This window comes from Pristiophorus japonicus, chromosome 2 (genome assembly GCF_044704955.1).
Source record: "Pristiophorus japonicus isolate sPriJap1 chromosome 2, sPriJap1.hap1, whole genome shotgun sequence".
Lineage (NCBI taxonomy): Eukaryota > Metazoa > Chordata > Chondrichthyes > Pristiophoridae > Pristiophorus > Pristiophorus japonicus.
The window spans coordinates 109,133,914-109,157,914 of NC_091978.1; the positions used below are offsets into that span (position 1 = coordinate 109,133,914).

The 24,001-nt window shown below is 46.9% G+C and overlaps 1 protein-coding gene across 1 annotated transcript in view; it reads left to right on the forward strand.

Annotated features, from left to right (window-relative positions):
• Nucleotides 1-24,001, forward strand: part of parp8 (poly (ADP-ribose) polymerase family, member 8) — a 616,987-nt gene that overhangs the window by 407,013 nt on the left and 185,973 nt on the right. Inside the window, exons 10-11 of the mRNA XM_070862515.1 lie at nt 12,322-12,388; nt 15,060-15,188. Of these exons, the coding sequence (XP_070718616.1) occupies nt 12,322-12,388; nt 15,060-15,188 (196 nt within the window). The remainder of the gene's footprint in view (nt 1-12,321; nt 12,389-15,059; nt 15,189-24,001) is intronic.

Here is a 24,001-nt window from a genome sequence, read left to right on the forward strand (position 1 = left end):
TCACAAACCCCTAACGTCCCCTTTGGCCAACAACAAGGCCATAAATGCGAATGCATCGGCCCGCATACAGAGGTGGGCACTCAGGTTAGCCGCCTGTGACTATATAATTCGGCACAGACCGGGCACTGAAAACTGCGCCAATGCACTCAGCAGGCTCCCACTAGCCACCACCGAGGGGGCAACCAAACATGCTGCTGAGATGGTCATAGCTGTTGAAGCTTTCGAAAACGAAGGCTCACCTGTGACAGCCCATCAGATCAAAGTCTGGACTAATAAAGACCCGCTACTGTCTTTAGTCAAGAAATGTGTCCTGAATGGGGACTGGGCAGCCACATACGGGGCATGCCCTGAGGAATTTAAACCATTTCACGGGCGCAAGGATGAACTCTCGATTCAGACCGATTGCCTACTGTGGGGAAACCGAGTAGTCATGCCCCAGATGGGCTGAGAGGTGTTCATCAGAGATTTCCACAATGAGCACTCGGGCATTGTCATGATGAAGGCAATTGCCAGGTCACATGTTTGGTGGCCAGGGATAAATGCAGACCTGGAACTTTGTGTTCGCACGTACAACACGTGTGCCCAGCTGGGCAATGCGCCCAGGGAGGCCCCCCTTAGCTCCTGTCCTGGCCCGCCAAGCCATGGTCACGCACGAGTGTGACATTCTTAATTCAGCCCCATCCTCTGCCATGGTAGAAAGTCTACGGGCAATGTTCGCCGCCCGTGGTCTACCAGACATCTTGGTCAGTGACAATGGCCCGTGCTTTACAAGCATTGAATTCCAGGACTTTATGGCAGGAAATGGTTTTAACCATGTCAGAACGGCACCGTCCAAGCCGGCCTCAAATGGCCAGGCGGAACGAGCAGTGCAGATAATCAAACAGTGGATGCTCAGAATCCAAGGGGGTTCCCTCCAAAGCCGCTTATCATGCCTCCTGTTGGCCAATAGATCCCGACCACACTCGCTCACAGGGGTTCCACCCGCAGAGCTGCTAATGAAAAGGACGCTCAAAACCAGGTTATCCCTTATACACCCCACCATGAAAGAAATTGTTGAGAGCAAGTACCAGTCACAATGTGACTACCATGACAGGAATTCGAGGGTGCGATATATTGATGTCAACGACCTTGTCTTTGTCCTCAACTACGCTGCAGGGCCCAAATGGCTCGCAGGCACTGTGATTGCCAAAGAGTGGAATAGGATTCTGATAGTTAAACTTGCCAATGGACAAATCTGCTGCAAACACGTGGATCAAACAAAAAGGATTTTCAGCAACCTCATAGAATAAGCAGAGGAAGAACACGATGTAGAGTTCACTCCACTACAGGTGACCGAACACCGGAACCAAGTGGAGGAGAGCCCAGTCACTGTGGGCAGTCGGACAGGCCTGAGGCACCGCAAATAGCAGACACTCAGGCCAACGCCCAACAACCGGAGCCCCAACTCAGATGCTCTACAAGAGAGCATAAACCACCAGAGAGACTTAACCTGTGATCCCAATAAGACTTTGGGGGGGAGGTGATGTCATGTATTCAACTATCATTGTAACCCATGTATAAACTGACCTAAGTTGTACACCGTGAGAATATTGACCAATAGGTGGTGAACTTGTGGGAGACACTCCTAACCTGGACTTTCAGGTATAAAAGGGGAAGTTCCACCCATCTTCATCATTTCAGCGCTGGCTAATAAAGGTTACTGGTCACAGAGTGACCTTCTCTCGAGTATGCGCCTCGTGTGCATTTATACTGTATAGTAAGGACATATTAATTGGAACAGTATAAGAGGCCGAAAACAGAGGTGTCAGAGTTGGAGTGGAGCAGAGAATTAAAGTGACAGGCAACTGGCAGCTTGGGGTCACACTTATGCACTGAACGGAGGTGTTCCGCAAAGCGGTCAACCAATCTGCATTTGGTCTCCCAAATATAGAGGAGACTCTATCATGAGTAGCGAATACAATATACCAAATTGCAAGTTCAAGTAAATCGCTGTTTCACCTGGAAGGAATGTTTAGGGCCCTGGACAGTGGGAAGGGAGGAGGTAAAAGGGCAGGTGTTGCATCTCCTGCACTTGCACGGGAAGGTGTCATGGGAAAGGGAGGGGGTGTTGCGGGTGTTTGAGGAGTGGACCAGGGTGTCGCAGAGGGAGTGGTCCATTTGGAATGCTGAAAGGGGAGGGGAGGGGAAGATGTGTTTGGTGGTGGGATCACTCGAAGTAGCAGAAATGGTGGAGGATGATCCATTGAATGTGGAGGCTGGTGGGGGTGAAAGGTGTGGTTCTGGGAAGGAGGGGAAGTGGGGAGAGCAGATGTGCGGTAAATGGAACGGACATGGTCAAGGGCTATGTCAACCATGGTAGAGGGGAATCCTTGGGTAAGGAAAAAGGAAGACATATCGGAAGCACTAGTATGGAAGGTGGCATCGTCAGAGCAGATGCGATGGACACGGAGGAATTGAGAGAATGGAATAGAGTCCTTACAGGAAGCGAGGTGGGAGGAAGTGCAGTCCAGGTAGCTGTGGGAGTCAGTGGGCTTATCGTGGATATTTGTTCATAGCCTATCCTCAGAAATGGAGACAGAGAAGTCAAGGAAGGGAGGGGAAGAGTCGAAGATGGACCATGTGAAGGTGAGGGAAGGGTTGAAATTGGAAGCAAAATGAATGACATTTTATAGTTCAGGGTGAGAGCAGGAAATGGCACTGATACAGCCATCAATATAACCGAAAAAGAGGTGAGGGAGGGACCTTTAATTTGGAGGAAGTGCGTGGAGTCAAAGGAGAATTTGTTCAATGTGAGAACAAGTTCAGCCAGGTGGGGAAGGGTGGTGGTGGATGCGGACTGGTTGGACCTCTGTTTAAGGATGATGCGGAGCGCCCTCAGACCGTCCTGGTGGGGGGTGGAGGTGTAGAGGGATTGGATGACCATAGTGAAAAGGAGACAGTTGGGGCCAGGAAACTGAAAATTGTTAATGTGGCAGAGGGTGTCGGAAGAGTCGCAGATATAGGTGGGAAGAGACTGGACAAAGGGAGAAAAAAATAGAGTCGAGATAGGAAGCAATCAATTCTGTGGGGCAAGATCAGGCTGAAACGATGGGTGTACCGGGGCAGTCCTATTTATGGATTTGGAAAGGAGGTAGAAGCGGACTGTGCGGGGTTGGAGAACTATGAGGTTGGCGGCCATGGAGGGAAGATCTCCAAAGGAGATGAGGTCAGTGACAGTCTTGGAAACGATGACTTGATGTTCGGTAGTGGCGTCATGGTCCAAGGGGAGTTAGAAGGAGGTGTCAGAGAGTTGGTTTTCAGCCTCCGCAAGGTAGAGGTCGGTTCGCCAATCAGTGCCATCCTTGTCAGCATGTTTGATGACAATGTTGAGGTTGGATCTGAGAGGTGCTTTGTAATACACCCCAGGCTATTTGTCATTCCATATAACATCTCTTTGTGACTGGTGTGCTGCTGTTTTGCTGATGGGAAACTGCAAAATTAAAATGTTAATTTTTTTCTTCACAATACAAACCATTTACATACTGCTGTCATATTCTAATCTTGGTGATAAGATTTCTATTGGCCGTTTCAACTTGTATCTTATTGTTTGGGCAGTTTGTGATTAGATTGGATTCTTCTCACCATTTAAATTCTTTTTGCTATATTATATATATATCTTAATTACTCACTCTCATATTGCCATAGTCAGCCAAACAAGGCAGTGGTGAAGGGCTGGGAGCAGGCCACCTGTGTGCTGCCTCAGCAGCAAAGATGCAAATTCAGGCAGGCCTTAAGTTGAAAGAATGCCTGAGGATAAATTACAATTAAAAAAAGCTCTTGAAACTTATTGACCATGGTCCGTCAGCATTAATAATGTCTGCAGCAAGTGTGACATATGAATCTTGTGCTACATGCCATTTCAGAGCTTGATATATTGTGTGGAAAATGCAAATTGTTTCTGCCCCCTCATTTAACATTGTGCTAAACCTATGTCAGAGTGGTATTAGCAACATTCAAAAGGCCCTTTCTTGAGTGATGTTAGCAACACTTAAAAGGACCTTAATGCCTGGACTGGCATATTCCACTTGACAGTGTGTGGAGGGTAAAATCACTACAAACCCCTACAGCTGCCACAGATGGAAGAACAAATTCAGTATTTGGTAACATATATTGCACATAGAGAAAATATCCTTTGTTATTAAAATTAAATTAAAAAAATGTTTGTAATCGTCCTGAAAACACTGCGACTTCCCGATTGGCCGTCAAGGTAGTGTCGCCGGGTTCGGCCAGGCCGCCAATGGGCAGCCTGGCACCCCCTTTTGGGTGCCTGGCCACTGGCCCAGCCGAAATCCTCCCTGATGGCCCAGTAGTCGAAGATAAAAAATGTCAGAATCTCTCCCCTTTAACGGAGGGTAGAGAACGTGGTGATGCTCACACGCTGTGATGTCACCACTACTCCACCACTGATTGACAGCGGCGGAGTCCTGGTCCGACTTATATTCAGCCACTCAGCCTGGCTTTGAGTCTATCGCTCGCCCCCATTATGACACATTTCCTTTGGGACTTTGAAAAATTTCAAAGTCCTGAAAATGGCTGTTCCGACCGCATCAAGGAAGCGTGCGGTAAGTACAAGGAAAAAATTATTGGTCCGCCAGCTTTCTTGCGCTGCTGAATTTCGGCCCCTTAATACATTTATCTGAAGTTCAGCTATTTTCCTATTTTAACACAAAAGGAAGCTGATACTTCATTTTCTTCCTTCCTCTGCCAAAGATGGTGGCATACTTTGGTATGGTTATCTGGGCACTGGCAACCCTCTGGTACCTTGTCCAACTGGCCAATCTTAGTGTGCAAACTTGGACAATAAATGCTGACAGGTTAGTTAACACATTACAGCAGAGCATGATTCAAGTTGTCACCACTCCTAACTTGGTTACATAATAACATACTAACACAGTAGCAGGAGAAAACCTTTGGTCCAGCTAACAGAACAAAAAGCTAAATCCTGCAGATGCTGGAAATCTGAAATAACAACAGAAAATGCTGCAAACACTCAGCAGGCCCAGACAGCCTCTATGGAGAGAGGAAGATAGAGTTAATGGCCCCAAGTTTCCACATGATATGCTCCTGATTTTTAGGAGCAACTGGTGTAGAACGGAGTATCTTAGAAATCGGAATTCTCGTCATTTAGTTTGCTCCAATTCTAGTCAGAACAGTTTCACTTTGGAACAGAATTTTTTTTTCAAAAGGGAGCATGTCCGGCCACTTACGCCTGTTTTCAAAGTTTCGTCAGTGAAAACTTACTCCAAACTAACTTAGAATGGAGTAAGTGAAGATTTTTGTACGCTCGAAAAAACCTTGTCTACACTTTAGAAAATCAGGCGTAGGTTACAAATCAGGCGTAGGTTACAAATCAGGCATAGGGAATGGTGGGGTGGGAGGGAGGGGTGTTTAAAAGGAAGTTTACAAACATTAAACACTTCAGTTTTACAAATAAAGAGCCATCATCAATAATAAATGATAAATACATCAATAAATCAACCAATAAATCAATCAAAAAAAATTAATAAGAAATATATATATTTTTTAAATCAATAAATAAAACATTTTCTACTTACCGACTGCAGCACCGGGAGCCCTCCAACAGCGTGCTGGGATGCCCCCCTCAGTGTGTCTCTGTCAGTGTCTCTATCTCTCTGTCTGTCTGTGTGTCTCTCATTCTCTGTCTGTCAGTGTCTGTGTTTCTGACAGCGAGGGGAGGGGGAGGAGGGGGGTAGAGGGAGAGAGGGGGGGAGCAGAGGGAGGGAAGAGGGAGGGATGGGGGAGAAGGGGAAGGGATGGGGGAGAAGGGGGAGGGATGGGGGAGAAGGGGGGAGAAGGGGGAGGGGTGAGAAGGGGATAAAGTGGAGAAGGGGAGAAAGGAGATGGGGAAAGGAGATGGGGGGAAGGAGATTGGGGGGAAGGAGATTTGGGGGGGAGATTGGGGGGGGGAAGGAGATTGGGGGGGAAGGAGATTGGGGGGGTGGGGGGGAAGGAGAAGGGGGAGGGAGGCTGAACGGGCCGGGCACGAGACTTCAGGCAGGGCCCGTCACTTCGGGCAGGGCCCGTCCCCAGAACCAGATTTACAGGTAGGTGGTGTTGGGTCGGGTCGGGGGGATGGTGGGAGGGAGGTCGGTTCGGTTTGGATCGGGGGGAGGGAGGGAGGGAGAGGGAGGTCAGGTCGGATCCAGTCCGGAGGCGGGGGGGCGGGGGAGCGGGAGTCGGGTCCAGAGGGGGGGAGGGGGAGCGGGTGTCGGGTCCGGTCCGGTGGTGGGGAGCGGGTGTCGGGTCCGGTCTGGGGGCAGGGGAGCGGGTGTCGGGTCCAGTCCGGGGGCGGGGGGCGGGTGCAGGAGCGGGTGTTGGGTCCGGTCCGGGGGGGGGGGTGGAGCGGGTGTCGGGTCCGGTCCGGGGGCAGGGGTTGGGGTGGGAGCGGGTGTCGGGTCCGGTCCGGAGGCGGGAAGCGGGAGTCGAGTCGGGTCGGGAAGAAGCAGGAGCTGGCCATTCGGCCAGGGCTAGGAGCTGTGTGCTTCGGGCCCCTCCCACACAGTTTCGGGTGCCTGGAGCTACTGCACTTGCGTGCCCACTGTAGCGCGCATGTGCAGAGGTCCCGGCACTGTTTTCAGCGCAGGGACCTGGCTCCACCCCCTATAGCTCCTGCTGCGCTGCGCCGAGGGCCAGAGGACCTGCAGGGAGGTGGAGAATCTGGAGGGTTTTTTTCGGCGCACTTTGTGGCGCGAAAAACGGGCGTCCAGGTCAGGACTGCGCCGTTCTAGGCGCGGCTCAAAACTTGGGCCCATTGTTACCAGCTGATGGTCTGGCGAAATATCATCGACCTGAAATGTTAACCCTACCTTACTCTTTTCAGGGATGCTGAATTTGCTGCATGTTTCCAGCATTTTCTGTTTTGATCCACAGTATTCCTTGGTACATTTCTAATAACCATGAATCCGATTATCCCATTTGTTGACGAGAATCTGTGTCGTTTCTTCTTGGAAACCCTTTGTTGTTCCACTACCTGTGTCAGTAATCTATTCCACGTACTCACCACCCTTTTAGTAAAAATGTGCCACCTGCATTTCTTCAAAGATCTAAGGATTGATTCTTCTCTCGTGACCCTACAGGGTGTCTGACAGGTGCAGCGTAATGGAGATGTGCTCCCAATGTTCCTGCACCCTCCCGGTGGAGACCCGACAATGCATTCATTAGATAGGTTCAGGTAAAGAAGGCGTTACAGCCCATTTGAGCTTTTCTTTCCAGTATACCAACCATTCCAACTTACCATTGCAGCTGGCAGTTTTTCAAATAATCCCACTGTTCCAGGCAATCCACTCCAGCTATTGATCACACTCTGTGCCCACTGACCAATCGGAGGGTCATGCACAAAGATACATATCAAATAAAAATACTGCATTATGACGCCTATACAAGATTATTTGGCCACCTAATCTGTTTAAATGCCAGAGTTTGTTAATCTAGTGGTGGAGTAGCAAAAGATTGAATTAAAATTGAGAAAAATCCCTATTTTATTTCCTGCTGCCGTGAGTCAGGTGGCAGTGTTCACCACTCCTGCTCAATCAACAATGTACTCCTCCTAATGCCCACTAAGTTGCTCACTGTACAAAATATTCCATTCTTAGTGTTAACAATAATGTAGAACATGAAGGCTAATAGCATATCCACATATTTGGCAACCAAAGAACATTTTAGAACTACTATTATTACTATGATTGGAAAAGACCTGGCTCAGATTGTATTATTAGATATAAAAATAAATTTATAACTTTGTATCATGAGATATAAGGATAAATTTACAAGTTTGTGTTCCCAGAGTGTAGTCTCACTTGCCAGGAGCACATATTGGGAATTCAAGCGTGCCTTCCACGTGATATTCCATCCATTAAAGCTAATAATGGTTGGAAAACGACTCTTATAGTGCTCCCACTATTACTCTTTCATATTGGATCTCGATCTTACTTTTGCTATACAGTCCTGTGCAAAGGTTTTCCTATGTCATTAAACCTTTATTGATTTCAATAAGATGGCATTCAGCTAACATTGTCTATTCTGAGCACGTGAAATATTTTGAATTCCATTAGATCCAGTTGATCTATAATTTGTTAAAGGTTAACATGAAATGCAATATCAGTGACAAATTCTAGCGTCATACCTATATATATCAACAACAACAAAAACTTATATCCTACCAAATTATTAGAATTAGAAATGCTTATCTGGCTTTGGAAATGATGTGGGAATTCCACGAGCCACCTACATCTCTGGAGCTGTAGGAATGCTTTAAACAATATGACAATTGCTACTCTTAAAACATGAAAAATCAGCCTGAACTGTTTCTCTTTTCCATTTAAAAAAAAAATCTTTTCATCCTTGCATTTTATTTCTCGCATTTAAATTTTACTTCACATTTTCTCCTTGTCTGTTTGTACCTCTTTTTTTATTCATTGGCCTGAAAAAATAAGCACTCACTGCATATCAATGCTGTGAAACTTTACAGTGGGGAGGAATGTTCAGTCCTTACTTGGTTTCTTATAGTTATTACTGTGAACTGAGGGTTGTTATCATCCTAAAACTCTAGGAAGAGTGTAGATTTAACCATCATCCTGTTCTGCATTATGAACCTCATCATTTCACCTATATCTTTCAATACCTTAAAGAGACATTCCCATTTCCTTTCTTTTTCTCTTCCTGTCGTATAATCCCTCCCACGCACCTGAGCCCCACACACAGGCACATCTCAATTTCTGTCAGAAGGACAGGGCCAGTAACACTGGGAAAATTTGAGGTGTGAAGATTTTAATCGTAAGTGAACCATACATGTGTAACATCACCATGTGCCAAAGTTTTGTTTGTACTCCACTCAGCTGTCACAGTAGGGGTGAGGTGCTGGGAATGGCCTGGAACCTGAGAGTGAAACTGGCTGGTGGTTCTACTGTGTGGTCATTTTATTGCACAGCTGAACCACATAAGAAAGCCTCCAAAGAAAATATCTGACAAACATCAATAAAAACACCAAAGATGCCAATAAGCATGGTTAAGGGTGTTTTTACCTCACTGTTATATAATAACATGTCTGTGATGAATTTTTTTTTGCTTATTGCTCATTTATGAAGCCAGAAAGATTCATATTTCTTTGTCTTCCAGTATTCACTTTTACCTTCATCCTCCCTGTAAACAATATCTACTGTAAATACTCACCTACCTTAGAAACATAGAAAATAGGTGCAGGAGTAGGCCATTCGGCCCTTCGAGTCTGCACCACCATTCAATAAGATCATGGCTGATCATTCACCTCAGTACCCCTTTCCTGCTTTCTCTCCATATCCCTTGAACCCTTTAGCCTTAAGGGCCATATCTAACTCCCTCTTGAATATATCCAATGAACTGGCATCAACCACTCTCTGCAGTAGAGAATTCCACAGGTTAACAACTCTCTGAGTGACGAAATTCCTCCTCATCTCGGTCCTAAATGGCTTACCCCTTATCCTTAGACTGTGACCCCTGATTCTGGACTTCCCCAACATCGGGAACATTCTTCCTGCATCTAACCTGTCCAGTCCCATCAGAATTTTATATGTTTCTATAACATCCCCCCTCATCCTTCTAAACTCCAGTGAATACAGGCCCAGTCGATCCAGTCCCTCCTCATATGTCAGTCCTGCCATCCCGTAAATCAGTCTGGTGAACCTTCGCTGCACTCCCTCAATAGCAAGAACGTCCTTCCTCAGATTAGGAGACCAAAACTGAACGCAATATTCCAGGTGAGGCCTCACCAAGGCCCTGTACAACTGCAGTAAGACCTCTCTGCTCCGATACTCAAATCCTCTTGCTATGAAGGCCAACATGCCATTTGCCTTCTTCACTGCCTGCTGGACCTGCATGCCAACTTTCAATGACTAATGTACCATGACACCCAGGTCTCGTTGCACCTCCCCTTTTCCTAATCTGCCGCCATTCAGATAATATTCTGCCTTCGGGTTTTGGCCACCAAAGTGGATAACCTCACATTTATCCACATTATACTGCATCTGCCATGCATTTGCCCACTCACCTAACCTGTTCAAGTCACCCTGCAGCCTCTTAGTGTCCTCCTTACAGCTCACACCATCACCCAGTTTAGAGTCATCTGCAAACTTGGAGATATTACACTCAATTCCTTCATCCAAATCATTGATCTATATTGTAAAGAGTTGGGGTCCCAGCACTGAGCCCTGCGGCACCCCACTAGTCACTGCCTGCCATTCTGAAAAGGACCCGTTAATCCCGGCTCTCTGCTTCCTGTCTGCCAACCAGTTCTCTATCCACGTCAGTACATTACCCCCAATACCATGTACTTTAATTTTGCACATCAGTCTCTTGTGTGGGACCTTGTCAAAAGACTTTTGAATGTCCAAATACACCACATCCACTTGTTCTCCCTTGTCCACTCTGCCAGTTACATCCTCAAAAAATACTCGAAGATTTGTCAAGCATGATTTCTATTTCATAAATCCATGCTGACTTGGACCGATCCGGTCACTACTTTCCAAATGCGCTGCTATTTCATCTTTAATAATTGATTCCAACATTTTCCCCACTACTGATGTCAGGCTAACCAGTCTATAATTACCCGTTTTCGCTCTCCTTTTCTAAAAGTGGTGTTACATTAGCTACTGTCCAGTCCATAGGAACTGATTCAGAGTCAATAGACTGTTGGAAAATGATCACCAATGCATCCACTATTTCGAGGGTCACTTCCTTAAGTACTCTGGGATGCAGACTATCAGGCCCCGGGAATTTATCGGCCTTCAATCCCTTCAATTTCCCCAACACAATTTCCCGCCTAATAAGAATAAGGGCAACATATTTCCCCGCACATGCACGATCTTCACTATTGGGATCTGTGTAGATGCATAAAAACCATAGTCCACATTTAAGAACTGCCCGCATTGAATATAAACACTAATTAAAAGAGAAAAGGCCTAATTTCCTTCCCATATTCCAGGTGTTCACTCCTTCCACATCGCCACAAGAACCACATTTAATTTGAAAGAATTTGTCAATCAAAGTCTTCCACCATACAAATGTGTACTATTCACTTCTATCAGTACTGTGCTGATACTTCAAAATCTTAAACTCATGGAATACTAGCATTTATTTTTATTTATTCATTCTTAAGATATAGCAGTCCTTAGTTGCCCTGGAGAAAGTGGTGATAAACCCCTGCAGTCCGTGTGGTGAAGGTCCTCCCACAGTGCTGTTAGGTGGGGAGTTCTAGAATTTTGACCCAGCAATGATGAAGGAACAGCGATATATGTCCAAGTTGGGTTTGTGTGTGACATGGAGGGGAAGTTGTAGATGATGGTGTTTCCCATGAACCTGCTGCCCTTATTCTTCTAGGTGAGGAAGTCACAGGTTTGGGAAGTGCTGTCGAAGAAACCTTGGCGAGTTGCTGCAGTGCATCATGTAGATGGTACACACTGTAGACATGGTACGCCGGTGTTGGAGGGAGGGAATATTTAATGTGGTGGATGGGCTGCCAACCATCCTGGATGGTGTCGAGCTTGATATTTTTAATTTGACTGTGCAGCTGCAGAACCTGTGTTGCCAAGCTTCTTCTCCACCATTAACAAACACACATATTTATTTTATTACTAATGTTTTCACTCATGTTTGTAAATTTAGATCTGGAAGGGTAGATATAGTGTTTTCTATCAATATTGTAAGCACTGATGCTATTTCATTAAAATTAACAAACAACAAATAATGGTCCCATGACTCTCACTGCTTTGTATGTAACAATATGTTTCATTAGAAACAAAGGGGCAGTGTGGGTTTTTAAGAGAGGGGAAGGAACGAATAGAATGTGACATTTAGATGTATGCACATGATAAATACAATAGATTTTGTCACGTTTATCCCATTTATAGATGTGTTAAATACAAGAAAAAAGTCGTGTCCATAAGGCTTTGTTGACCTATAAGTTCTGAATGAATGAGCAAAGCTTCACTCTCTTGTGTGGCAAACCCAATGTCCCACTGCTCTTTATCCAGGACCAGTTCCATTTAAAGTACTGTATTTAACAAATTCATTCCCACAGGTGCTAATTTACTGTAATTGGAGCTGTGACACAGTGATCATTCATTCCCAGTTAGTGGGCAATTAAACCAGTCAGTGTATATAAATAATTTACAGAAAGACAAAGCATCTATAGCCTTTAAGAACTCCTTATTTCTACCACGTTAAAGAATATTATGCGTTTATTCATGTTTTCCTAATAATATCCTTTGTCTCTCTCTGATAATTTTACAGTTCCAACAGTTGATGTTTTCCAGACATCAACAAAGGATCGATTTGGACTGGGACATCAATTGAAAAAGTAAGTCTTTCCAAAAAATTATGATATTTAAAGAACAATGACAACCTGCATTTCCATAGCTCCTTGCACTGTCAGAGATGCTGTCTTTCAGGTGAGATGTTAAACCGAGGCCCCATCTACCCTCTCAGGTAGATGTAAAAGATCTCATGGCACTATTTTGAAGAAGAGTAGGGGCGTTCTCCCCAGTGTCCTGACCAATATTTAACCCTTAATCAACATCACTAAAACAGATTATCTGGTCATTATCACATTGCTGTTTGTGGAACCATGCTATGTGCAATTTAGCTGACACATTCCCTACATTACAACACTGTTTACATGTCAAAAAGTGCTTCATTGGCTGTAAAATGCTTTGGGACATCCTGAGGTCATGAAAGGTGCTTTATAAATGCAAGTCTTATTTTTGCTACATTATAAATAAAATAGAAAATATTAACAGGTCCACTGGCAGCACTGAATGCCACATGTGCCCATTTTGTTCTGGCTATAAGTAGGCGGTGCCTTCTAAATCTACCCATTTTCACATTGCTGAACTTTACAGGACCATTGGAGAAGGTCTGCAGTTCAAAGTGTGAGTTGCAGTTGCGCCAGTGTTGCCACTGGCACTCCAAAACTACAATGGGGTCAAGTTTCGGCCTGAGTTACTCTTATTTTTTTGGAGCGACTGGTTTAGAATGGAGTATCTTAGAAATTGCAATTCTCGGCCTTTAGTTTGCTCCAGTTATAGTCAGTTACAACAGTTTCATTTTAGAACAGAATTTTTTTTTTCAAAAGTGGGCATGTTCGGCCACTTACGCCTGTTTTGCAAGTTTAGGCAGCGAAAACTTACTCCAAACTAACTTAGAATGGAGTAAGTGTCGATTTTTGTACGCTCAGAAAAACCTTGCCTACACTTAGAAATCAGGCTTATGGAACGAAAGATGGGGGGACGGGGGGTGGTGGAGGGCGATTTACAAACATTAAACACTTCTCTGTTACAAATAAAGAGCCATCATCAATAATAAATGCTAAATAAATCAATAAATAAACCAATAAATCAATCTAAATAAATTAAAAAATTAAAAAATTTTTTTTTTAAATCACTCAATAAATAAAAAATTATTTCTACCCACTTACTGCAGCACCGGGGAGAAGAGAGGGGCGGGGGAGAAGAAGATGGGGGGAAGAGAAGAAGATGGGGGCGGAGAGAAGAAGATTGGGGGGGAGAGAAGAAGATTGGGGGGGGAGAGAAGAAGATTGTGGGGGAGAGAGAAGAAGATTGGGGGGGGAGAGAAGAAGATTGGGGGTGAAGAGAAAAAGATGGGGGGTGGAGAGAAGAAGATGGGGAGGAGAGAAGAAGATTGGGGTGGAGAGAAGAAGATGGGGGGTGAAGAGAAGAAGATGGGGGGAGAGAAGAAGATTGGGGGTGAAGAGAAGAAGATGGGGGGTGGAGAGAAGAAGATGGGGGTGAAGAGAAGAAGATGGGGGGGGAGAGAAGAAGATTGGGAGGGAGAGAAGAAGATTGGGGGGGGAGAGAAGAAGATTGGGGGGGGAGAGAAGAAGATTGGGGGGGGAGAGAAGAAGATTGGGGGGGGAGAGAAGAAGATTGGGGGTGAAGAGAAGAAGATGGGGGGAAGAGAAGAAGATGGGGAGAAGGGGGAGAGAAAACGATGACAATGCCGGGCCCCACCGAGGACTTTGGGTGAGGCCCGCAAGCAGCTGATGCCAGGCTGCTGCCGCCGCCGACACTTCGGGCGGGGCCTGCCCTCAGCAAGAGGCCGGGCCAGGCCCGCCCCCAGCAAGAGGCCGGGGAGGGTGGGCCCCACCGCCGAGGTAAGATGCGCAAGCCACTCGGCCGGGGATAGGGATAGGGGCGACGTCCCTTCGGCCTGGGATAGGGTCATCGCCCCGGAGACAGGATGCCAGGAGCTACTGCACACACACGCAGCCTCCACTGCGCACGCGCGTAGCTGCCGGCACTGTTTTTGGCGCAGGGCTGTAGCTCCGCCCCCAGCAGCTCCTGCTGCGCAGCGCCAAGGTGGAAATGGGCCTACAGCTATCGGAGGTAAGTATTCGGCACAATTTTTGTTCTATAAATCAGGCGGGCCTCTCCAATGTGCGCCGTTCTAGCGGACGGCCGAAACTTGACTCCAATGTGTGTGTGGTGGATCCCAGAGTACCAGCTCCTTTACGTATTGCAGAGCTACAAGTGAGATCTCCAGTAACACAATGCTCATTCGTTGGAGTGTCCTGCAGCACAAATTGTTTGTCAAGAGAGGCAATGTTTTAACTTTTATTATTATACAACAAAAGTAAAAGCAGCTATTCAGCAGGTTTTTTTTTAGCTGAGATGTGAGTCTGTAGAACAGGAATTTGAAGGATGTCTCCAGGTTTCTGGCGGAACAGATGACAAGTCCCAATGAGCTGCTCACACAATAGGAGTGAGTCAGCTCAGGGAAACTTGCATAAAATGAAGTCCGACTTACAGATACAATTACTCATAGTGAATGAATGGATGCCGGATGTTTTAGCGAGAGTGAGTCGGCCTGGGCCACACAAATAAATTGCCAGGCTTGAAGCTTGAATAATGCCTTAATGAGCTGGAACTGAATTGTCATTCTGAAACTATAGGGACTAACTCATACTTCATTCATTCAGCTGATTTGACGTTTCCATTTTATTACTCTGGCAGAATTATGCAGACATTTGTTACACACCAGTGGAAGCAGAACAGCAAGGAGAAGCTCAACTGTCCCCATGGCAAAAAGATTAGTGAGAAGAAGGTGAAATCCCCTCTGCACATTTTTTCATCATTGCGCAGGTAAGGTGGCAAGCTTCAGGATAGGCTAACTCCACTGGCATTAGTTCTATTCGAAAGTGGGCATTGATTTATCATTTTGTAACCACAAACTCAACTTAGTGCCTATTATGTGGAAGTAATGGCCTCACAAAGTACACTTGAATATCAGTGGGCTTTTGTTTGAACCATTTTTTTAAATGTACTTTTATATCATAGAAACATAGAAACATAGAAAATAGGTGCAGGAGTAGGCCATTCGGCCCTTCGAGCCTGCACTGCCATTCAACAAGATCATGGCTGATCACCCACCCCAGCATCTCCCTCCCACGACCCTCCACACCCCCCGACCCCCCCAGCCGCAAGGACCACATCCAACTCCCTCCCGAACACATCCAATGAACTGGCATCAACAACTCTCCGTGGCAGGGAACCCCACAGGCCAACAACTCCCCGAGTGAAGAAGTCTCTCCCGATCCCAGCCCCAAACAGCCCACCCCCCGTCCCAAGAGCGTGCCCCCCGCCGGCTCCGGACCCACCCAACACCGGGAACACTCCCCCCGCACCCAACCCGCCTCGTCCCATCAGAATCCTTCCCAAATGCCGAACACCCCCGGATGTCGAGCCCCCAGCCCTGACCACCCCGGAGCCACGCCCCCGCGACGCCAACCACACCACATCCACCAACCGCCATCTGTGCAGTCAACCCGTCCACCCCACTCTGAACACTCCCCGCACCGAGGCACAGAGCCCCCAGGCCCGCCCCTCCAACACACTTCGCCCCCCCAGACCTCCGCTGCAATGTGGCCCCTCCTGTCCCCCACCCTGGGTTTCTCCACCCCCCACCTCCACCACTCTCCCCTCCATCCCCCGCCCCAGTCTCCCCTCATCTTCCCTCTGCTTCCCCGCACAGGCTCCCACCTTGGGGGCGGTAACCTTCTGAGGCCGGGAATTTTAGCCCCCAGCGTGGAAGTCCTGCTCCCGCCGCAGAATTGGCCTTACCACCCCTCAATGGAAGCGGAGTGCAATTTCCCACACTCCACTTCCTTTGGGGGCAGTTACCGGGGCACGACTGGATGCTCCTGTGACAGTTTGAACTGGTGCTCTCCACTCTCCCTCCTATCACAGTTGGAACTAGTGCTCTCCACTCTCTGTCCTGTGACAGTTTGAACTGGTGCTCTCCACTCTCCCTCCTGTCACAGTTGGAACTAATGCTCTCCACTCTCTGTCCTGTGACAGTTTGAACTGGTGCTCTCCACTCTCCCTCCTGTCACAGTTGGAACTAGTGCTCTCCACTCTCTGTCCTGTGACAGTTTGAACTGGTGCTCTCCACTCTCCCTCCTGTCACAGTTTGAACTGGTGCTCTCCACTCTCTGTCCTATGACAGTTTGAACTGGTGCTCTCCACTCTCTGTCCTGTGACAGTTTGAACTGGTGCTCTCCACTCTCTGTCCTGTGACAGTTTGAACTGGTGCTCTCCACTCTCTGTCCTGTGACAGTTTGAACTGGTGCTCTCCACTCTCTGTCCTGTGACAGTTTGAACTGGTGCTCTCCACTCTCCCGTCCTGTGACAGTTTGAACTGGTGCTCTCCACTCTCTCTCCTGTGACAGTTTGAACTGGTGCTCTCCACTCTCTGTCCTGTGACAGTTGGAACTGGTGCTCTCCACTCTCTGTCTTGTGACAGTTTGAACTGGTGCTCTCCACTCTCTGTCTTGTGACAGTTTGAACTGGTGCTCTCCACTCTCCCGTCCTGTGACAGTTTGAACTGGTGCTCTCCACTCTCTCTCCTGTGACAGTTTGAACTGGTGCTCTCCACTCTCTGTCCTGTGACAGTTGGAACTGGTGCTCTCCACTCTCTGTCTTGTGACAGTTTGAACTGGTGCTCTCCACTCTCTGTCCTGTGACAGTTTGAACTGGTGCTCTCCACTCTCTGTCCTGTGACAGTTTGAACTGGTGCTCTCCACTCTCCCGTCCTGTGACAGTTTGAACTGGTGCTCTCCACTCTCTCTCCTGTGACAGTTGGAACTGGTGCTCTCCACTCTCTGTCTTGTGACAGTTTGAACTGGTGCTCTCCACTCTCTGTCCTGTGACAGTTTGAACTGGTGCTCTCCACTCTACCGTCCTGTGACAGTTTGAACTGGTGCTCTCCACTCTCTGTCCTGTGACAGTTTGAACTGGTGCTCTCCACTTTCTCTCCTGTGACATTTGGAACTGGTGCTCTCCACTCTCTGTCTTGTGACAGTTTGAACTGGTGCTCTCCACTCTCTGTCCTGTGACAGTTTGAACTGGTGCTCTCCACTCTCCCGTCCTGTGACAGTTTGAACTGGTGCTCTCCACTCTCTGTCCTGTGACAGTTGGAACTGGTGCTCTCCACTTTCTCTCCTGTGACATTTGGAACTGGTGCTCTCCAGTCTCCCGTCCTGTGAGTTAATCACGTGGGTTAATAGTTGGGCTTCTGCGCATTGCTTTTTTTTTCTTCCAAGCCCCTTAAAGTTTCAGCACAGTTTCAAGCAACTCTTGGTTAAAAACTGAACCAGAACTCTTTCAGTGCACAATAGGAGGAGTGATTTTACCAAAACCAGAGGATTGATATAAATGCTCACCTGACAACAGGCACCACACTTCTTTGCCCCTTTCCACTCTTCCCCCCGCACTCCCCACCCTGCTTGGCCACTTCCTCCCAGTGAACCTGTTCCTGGGCGTGTGCTAACACAAAGAAGCAAACTATCCAAGTATTTGTAGATCAGGTTTTTGTGCTTAAAGCTGATGCAGCTTGCAGTAAAAAATGGGTCTGGTGTTGGCTTCTGCTGTAGTTTATTTGGAGTAATATTTCAGTAATATTTCAGTATTGGGGAACTTGAGGAACATAGGAACAGAAGTAGGCCACTCAACTCCTCGAGCCTGCTCCGCCATTCAATTCGATCACGGCTGATCTGCACCTCAACCCCATTCACCGTGTTAGCTCTATATCCATTGATATCCTTACCGAACAAAAACAATCATTCTCAGTCTTGAAAGCTTCAGTCGTCCAAACTTCCACTGCCTTTTGGGGAGAGAGTTCCAAATTTCTCCTACTTGTAAAATGCTTTCTGTGTTCACTCCTAAATGACCAAGTTCTGATTTTAGAAGTGTGTACCCTTGTTCTTGATTTTCCCATCAGAGAAAAATTGTTTCTCTGTACATAGCCTATCAAACCTTTTTACACAACTCGATTAGATCATCCCTTAGTCTTCTATACTGAAGGGAATATATCCCAAGTTTATGCAACCTGTCCTTGTAAGTTAATGCTCTCAGCCTCCAAGAGGATATGTTTGATCTGTGGGAAGAGCAGGAAAGAATCATCCTAAACAAGAGATTAAAGTGTCAGGCCCGGATATTTACTGAGGCGGATCTTGTGAGTGGCATGGGGCGAGCGGATTTTAGCCAGGCCCTGCACACTGTGGAGTTTTAAATCCATAGTGTAAATCTTTTTTTTCAAGCAGGTACCCCACCTGAAAGACAGCCATTTTGACATGCTTGTCTCCCTGTCAGGTGGGGAACGTTCCAGAGGAGGCCGCAGGCCAGGAGCAGGTAGGGAGCCTGCAGATGGGTTAGTGGGAGCGTGGATCCAGATCTTGGGGGCTGGAGCGGGGGGATTCCGAACCCAGGGGACGGGGAATGTGATCCCCAATCCTGGGGTGTTTCTTTAGATCAAGGGCGGGGTCTGATGGCGGGCAGTGAAAAAGGTTAGCTTGGTGAGCCAGGAGGAAGCATTCCTGCTCCCCTTGGCCCACAAACAGCGCTAAAAGGCACTTACATTTCCCATGAAGCAGTCCTCTCCTAGCTTTAGCCACCCGGTTTCCCGAGGTCCAGGAAACCTTGTTGGCCAGGATTAAACCTGGAAGATAGGTTAAATCTGAGGCACGCTGTCTCAAAATAATAATTAAATGGCCAATCTGCCTCCTCGGAACAGGTTGGTTGCCCGCCCTCTGTTCGCCTCCATTAAAACCTGAAGTGGGTGGGTTTGAGGTGGGTTGGGTTCGGGTTTGAGATTTTCAAATTTTTAACATCTCATCCAACCCAAAGTGATCTGTTTTTTGGATTAAAATTTCCACTCAGTCACACAGGTAACAAAAGGTAAATTCTCCCACAATTTGGTTTCTTATTAAACCTAATATTGTGGACAAAATGGTAGAAATTTTGGCGGTATCATTGTGCCACATGAAGTGTGGCAGAGCCAACTTTCCATCTGCACATAGAAACATAGAAACATAGAAACATAGAAAATAGGTGCAGGAGTAGGCCATTCGGCCCTTCTAGCCTGCACCGCCATTTAATGAGTTCATGGCTGAACATGCAACTTCAGTACCCCATTCCTGCTTTCTTGCCATACCCCTTGATCCCCCTAGTAGTAAGGACTTCATCCAACTCCTTTTTGAATATATTTAGTGAATTGCCTCAACAACTTTCTGTGGTAGAGAATTCCACAGGTTCACCACTCTCTGGGTGAAGAAATTTCTCCGCATCTCGGTCCTAAATGGCTTAACCCTTATCATTAGACTGTGTCCCCTGGTTCTGGACTTCCCCAACATTGGGAACATTCTTCCTGCATCTAACCTGCCTAACCCCGTCAGAATTTTAAACGTTTCTATGAGGTCCCCTCTCATTCTTCTGAACTCCAGTGAATACAAGCCCAGTTGATCCAGTCTTTCTTGATAGGTCAGTCCCGCCATCCCGGTGAATCAGTCTGGTGAACCTTCGCTGCACTCCCTCAATAGCAAGAATGTCCTTCCTCAGGTTAGGAGACCAAAACTGTACACAATACTCCAGGTGTGGCCTCACCAAGGCCCTGTACAACTGTAGCAACACCTCCCTGCCCCTGTACTCGAATCCCCTCGCTATGAAGGCCAACATGCCATTTTCTTTCTTAACCGCCTGCTGTACCTGCATGCCAACCTTCAACGACTGATGTACCATGACACCCAGGTCTCTTTGCACCTCCCCTTTTCCTAATCTGTCACCATTCAGATAATAGTCTGTCTCTCTGTTTTTACCACCAAAGTGGATAACCTCACATTTATCCACATTATACTTCATCTGCCATGCATTTGCCCACTCACGTAACCTATCCAAGTCGCTCTGCAGCCTCATAGCATCCTCCTCGCAGCTCACATTGCCACCCAACTTAGTGTCATCCGCAAATTTGGAGATACCACTTTTAATCCCCTCGTCTAAATCATTAATGTACAGTGTAAACAGCTGGGGCCCCAGCACAGAGCCTTGCGGTACCCCACTAGTCACTGCCTGCCATTCTGAAAAGTCCCCATTTACTCCTACTCTTTGCTTCCTGTCTGACAACCAGTTCTCAATCCATGTCAGCACACTACCAGCAATCCCATGTGCTTTAACTTTGCACATTAATCTCTTGTGTGGGACCTTGTCGAAAGCCTTCTGAAAGTCCAATTATACCACATCAACTGGTTCTCCCTTGTCCACTCTACTGGAAACATCCTCAAAAAATTCCAGAAGATTTGTCAAGCATGATTTCCCTTTCACAAATCCATGCTGACTTGGACCTATCATGTCACCTCTTTCCAAATGCACTGCTATGACATCCTTAATAATTGATTCCATCATTTTACCCACTACCGATGTCAGGCTGACCGGTCTATAATTCCCTGTTGTCTCTCTCCCTACTTTTTTAAAAAGTGGGGTTACATTGGCTACCCTCCACTTCATAGGAACTGATCCAGAGTCAATGGAATGTTGGAAAATGACTGTCAGTGCATCATCTATTTCCAAGGCCACCTCCTTAAGTACTCTGGGATGCAGTCCATCAGGCCCTGGGGATTTATCGGCCTTCAATCCTATCAATTTCCCCAACACAATTTCCTGATTAATAAGGATTTCCCTCAGTTCCTCCTCCTTACTAGACCCGCCGACCCCTTTTATATCCAGAAGGTTGTTTGTGTCCTCCTTAGTGAATACTGAACCAAAGTATTGGTCTGCCATTTCTTTGTTTCCGTTATGACTTCCCCTGATTCTGACTGCAGGGGACCTATGTTTGTCTTTACTAACCTTTTTCTCTTTACATATCTATAGAAACTTTTGCAATCCGTCTTAATGTTCCCTGCAAGCTTCTTCTCGTACTCCATTTTTCTGCCCTAATCAAACCCTTTGTCCTCCTCTGCTGAGTTTTAAATTTCTCCCAGTCCCCGGGTTCGCTGCTATTTCTGGCCAATTTGTATGCCATTTCCTTGGCTTTAATACTGTCCCTGATTTCCCTTGATAGCCACGGTTGAGCCACCTTCCCTTTTTTATTTTAACGCCAGACAGGAATGTACAATTGTTGTAGTTCATCCATGCGGTCTCTAAATGTCTGCCATTGCCCATCCACAGTCAACCCCTTAAGTATCATTCACCAATCTATCCTAGCCAATTTATGCCTCATACCTTCAAAGTTAGCCTTCTTTAAGTTCTGGACCATGGTCTCTGAATTAACTGTTTCATTCTCCATCCTAATGCAGAATTCCACCATATTATGGTCACTCTTCCCCAAGGGGCCTCGCACAACGAGATTGCTAATTAATCCTCTCTCATTACACAACACCCAGTCTAAGATGGCCTCCCCCCTAGTTGGTTCCTCGACATATTGGTCTAAAAAACCATCCCTTATGCACTCCAGGAAATCCTCCTCCACTGTATTGCTTCCAGTTTGGTTAACCCAATCTATGTGCATATTAAAGTCACCAATTATAATTGCTGCACCTTTATTGCATGCACCCCTAATTTCCTGTTTGATGCCCTCCCCAACATCACTACTACTGTTTGGAGGTCTGTACAAAACTCCCACTAACGTTTTTGCCCTTTGGTGTTCTGCAGCTCTACCCATATAGATTCCACATCATCCAAGCTAATGTCCTTCCGAACTATTGCCTTAATTTCCTCCTTAACCAGCAATGCTACCCCACCTCCTTTTCCTTTTATTCTATCTTTCCTGAATGTTGAATACCCCTGGATGTTGAGTTCCCAGCCCTGATCATCCTGGAGCCATGTCTCCGTAATCCCAATCACATCATATTTGTTAACATCTATTTGCACAGTTAATTCATCCACTTTATTGCGGATACTCCTTGCATTAAGACACAAAGCCTTCAGGCTTGTTTTTTTAACACCCTTTGTCCTTTTAGAATTTTGCTGTACAATGGCCCTTTTTATTCTTTGCCTTGGGTTTCTCTGCCCTCCACTTTTCCTCATCTTTCCGTCTTTTTGCTTTTGCCTCCTTTTTATTTCTCTCTGTCTCCCTGCATTGGTTCCCATCCCCCTGCCATATTAGTTTAACTCCTCCCCAACAGCACTAGCAAACACTCCCCCGAGGACATTGGTTCCGGTCCTGCCCAGGTGCAGACCATCCGGTTTGTACTGGTCCCACCTCCCCCAGAACCGGTTCCAATGCCTCAGGAATTTGAATCCCTCCCTGCTGCACCACTGCTCAAGCCACGTATTCATCTGCGCTATCCTGCAATTCCTACTCTGACTAGCACGTGGCACTGGTAGCAATCCCGAGATTACTACTTTTGAGGTCCTACTTTTTAAATTAGCTCCTAGCTCCTTAAATTCGTTTCGTAGGACCTCATCCCTTTTTTTACCTATGTCGTTGGTACCAATGTGCACCACGACGACTGGCTGATCTCCCTCCCTTTTTAGAATGTCCTGCACCCGCTCCGAGACATCCTTGACCCTTGCACCAGGGAGGCAACATACCATCCTGGAGTCTCGGTTGCGGCCGCAGAAACGCCTATCTATTCCCCTTACAATTGAATCCCCTATCACTATCGCTCTCCCACTCTTTTTCCTGCCCTCCTGTGCAGCAGAGCCAGCCATGCTGCCATGAACTTGGCTGCTGCTGCCCTCCCCTGTTAAGTCATCCCCCTCAACAGTACCCAAAGCAGTGTATCTGTTTTGCAGGGGGATGACCACAGGGAACCCCTGCACTACCTTCCTTGCACTGCTCTTCCTGTTGGTCTTCCATTCCCTGTCTGGCTGTGGACCCTTTCCCTGCGGTACGACCAACTCGCTACACGTGATACTCACGTCATTCTCAGCATCGTGGATGCTCCAGAGTGAATCCACCCTCAGCCTCCAACTCCGCAACGCGGACCGTCAGGAGCTGGAGGTGGATACACTTCCTGCACACGTAGTCGTCAGGGACACTGAAGTCGTCCCTGAGTTCCCACATGGTACAGGAGGAGCATAACACCCGACCAAGCTCTCCTGCCATCTGGCCTCACTGTGTCCCCACCCAAATCTCGGGGACGGGGGTCATTCAAATGTTAGGGGCAGGCACCTGTGTCTGTATTGGCACCACTGGGTCGCCCAGCCCATGGACCAGGTGGTATTTCAGAGCAATGACTTGCCAATCCGCTGAGTTGGTCTGGCTGTCGATTTTATTGGCTCTAATCTTTTTTGCTGCTTCTCCCTTGCTGGTAGGCTCCATATTTGAAACCACAATTAGTCACTCTGGGATTGAAAACTGTGTGAATATCGCATTTAGAGGTAATTGTTGGAAATTTCATGGGGATTCCAGGATCCCCAGAGGCACGCTTACAAGAGTGATGTCGGGATGGAGGGGAAGTGAGCGGAATAAACGGTTACACCCCAATTTCTTACCCCTTCACTCTCAGACCACCAGATTTATACTCCACAAAAGAGTGGATTCTGCAGGCTAACAATGTTCATTGCTAATGACACAATTAACAAATAGGAGTTAACATGGGTTTTTTTTCTAAGTTCTATTCAAAAAAATGAATATCATTCAGTTGAATCTATCTCTTCCCCAATAAAAAAAAATTTACCAG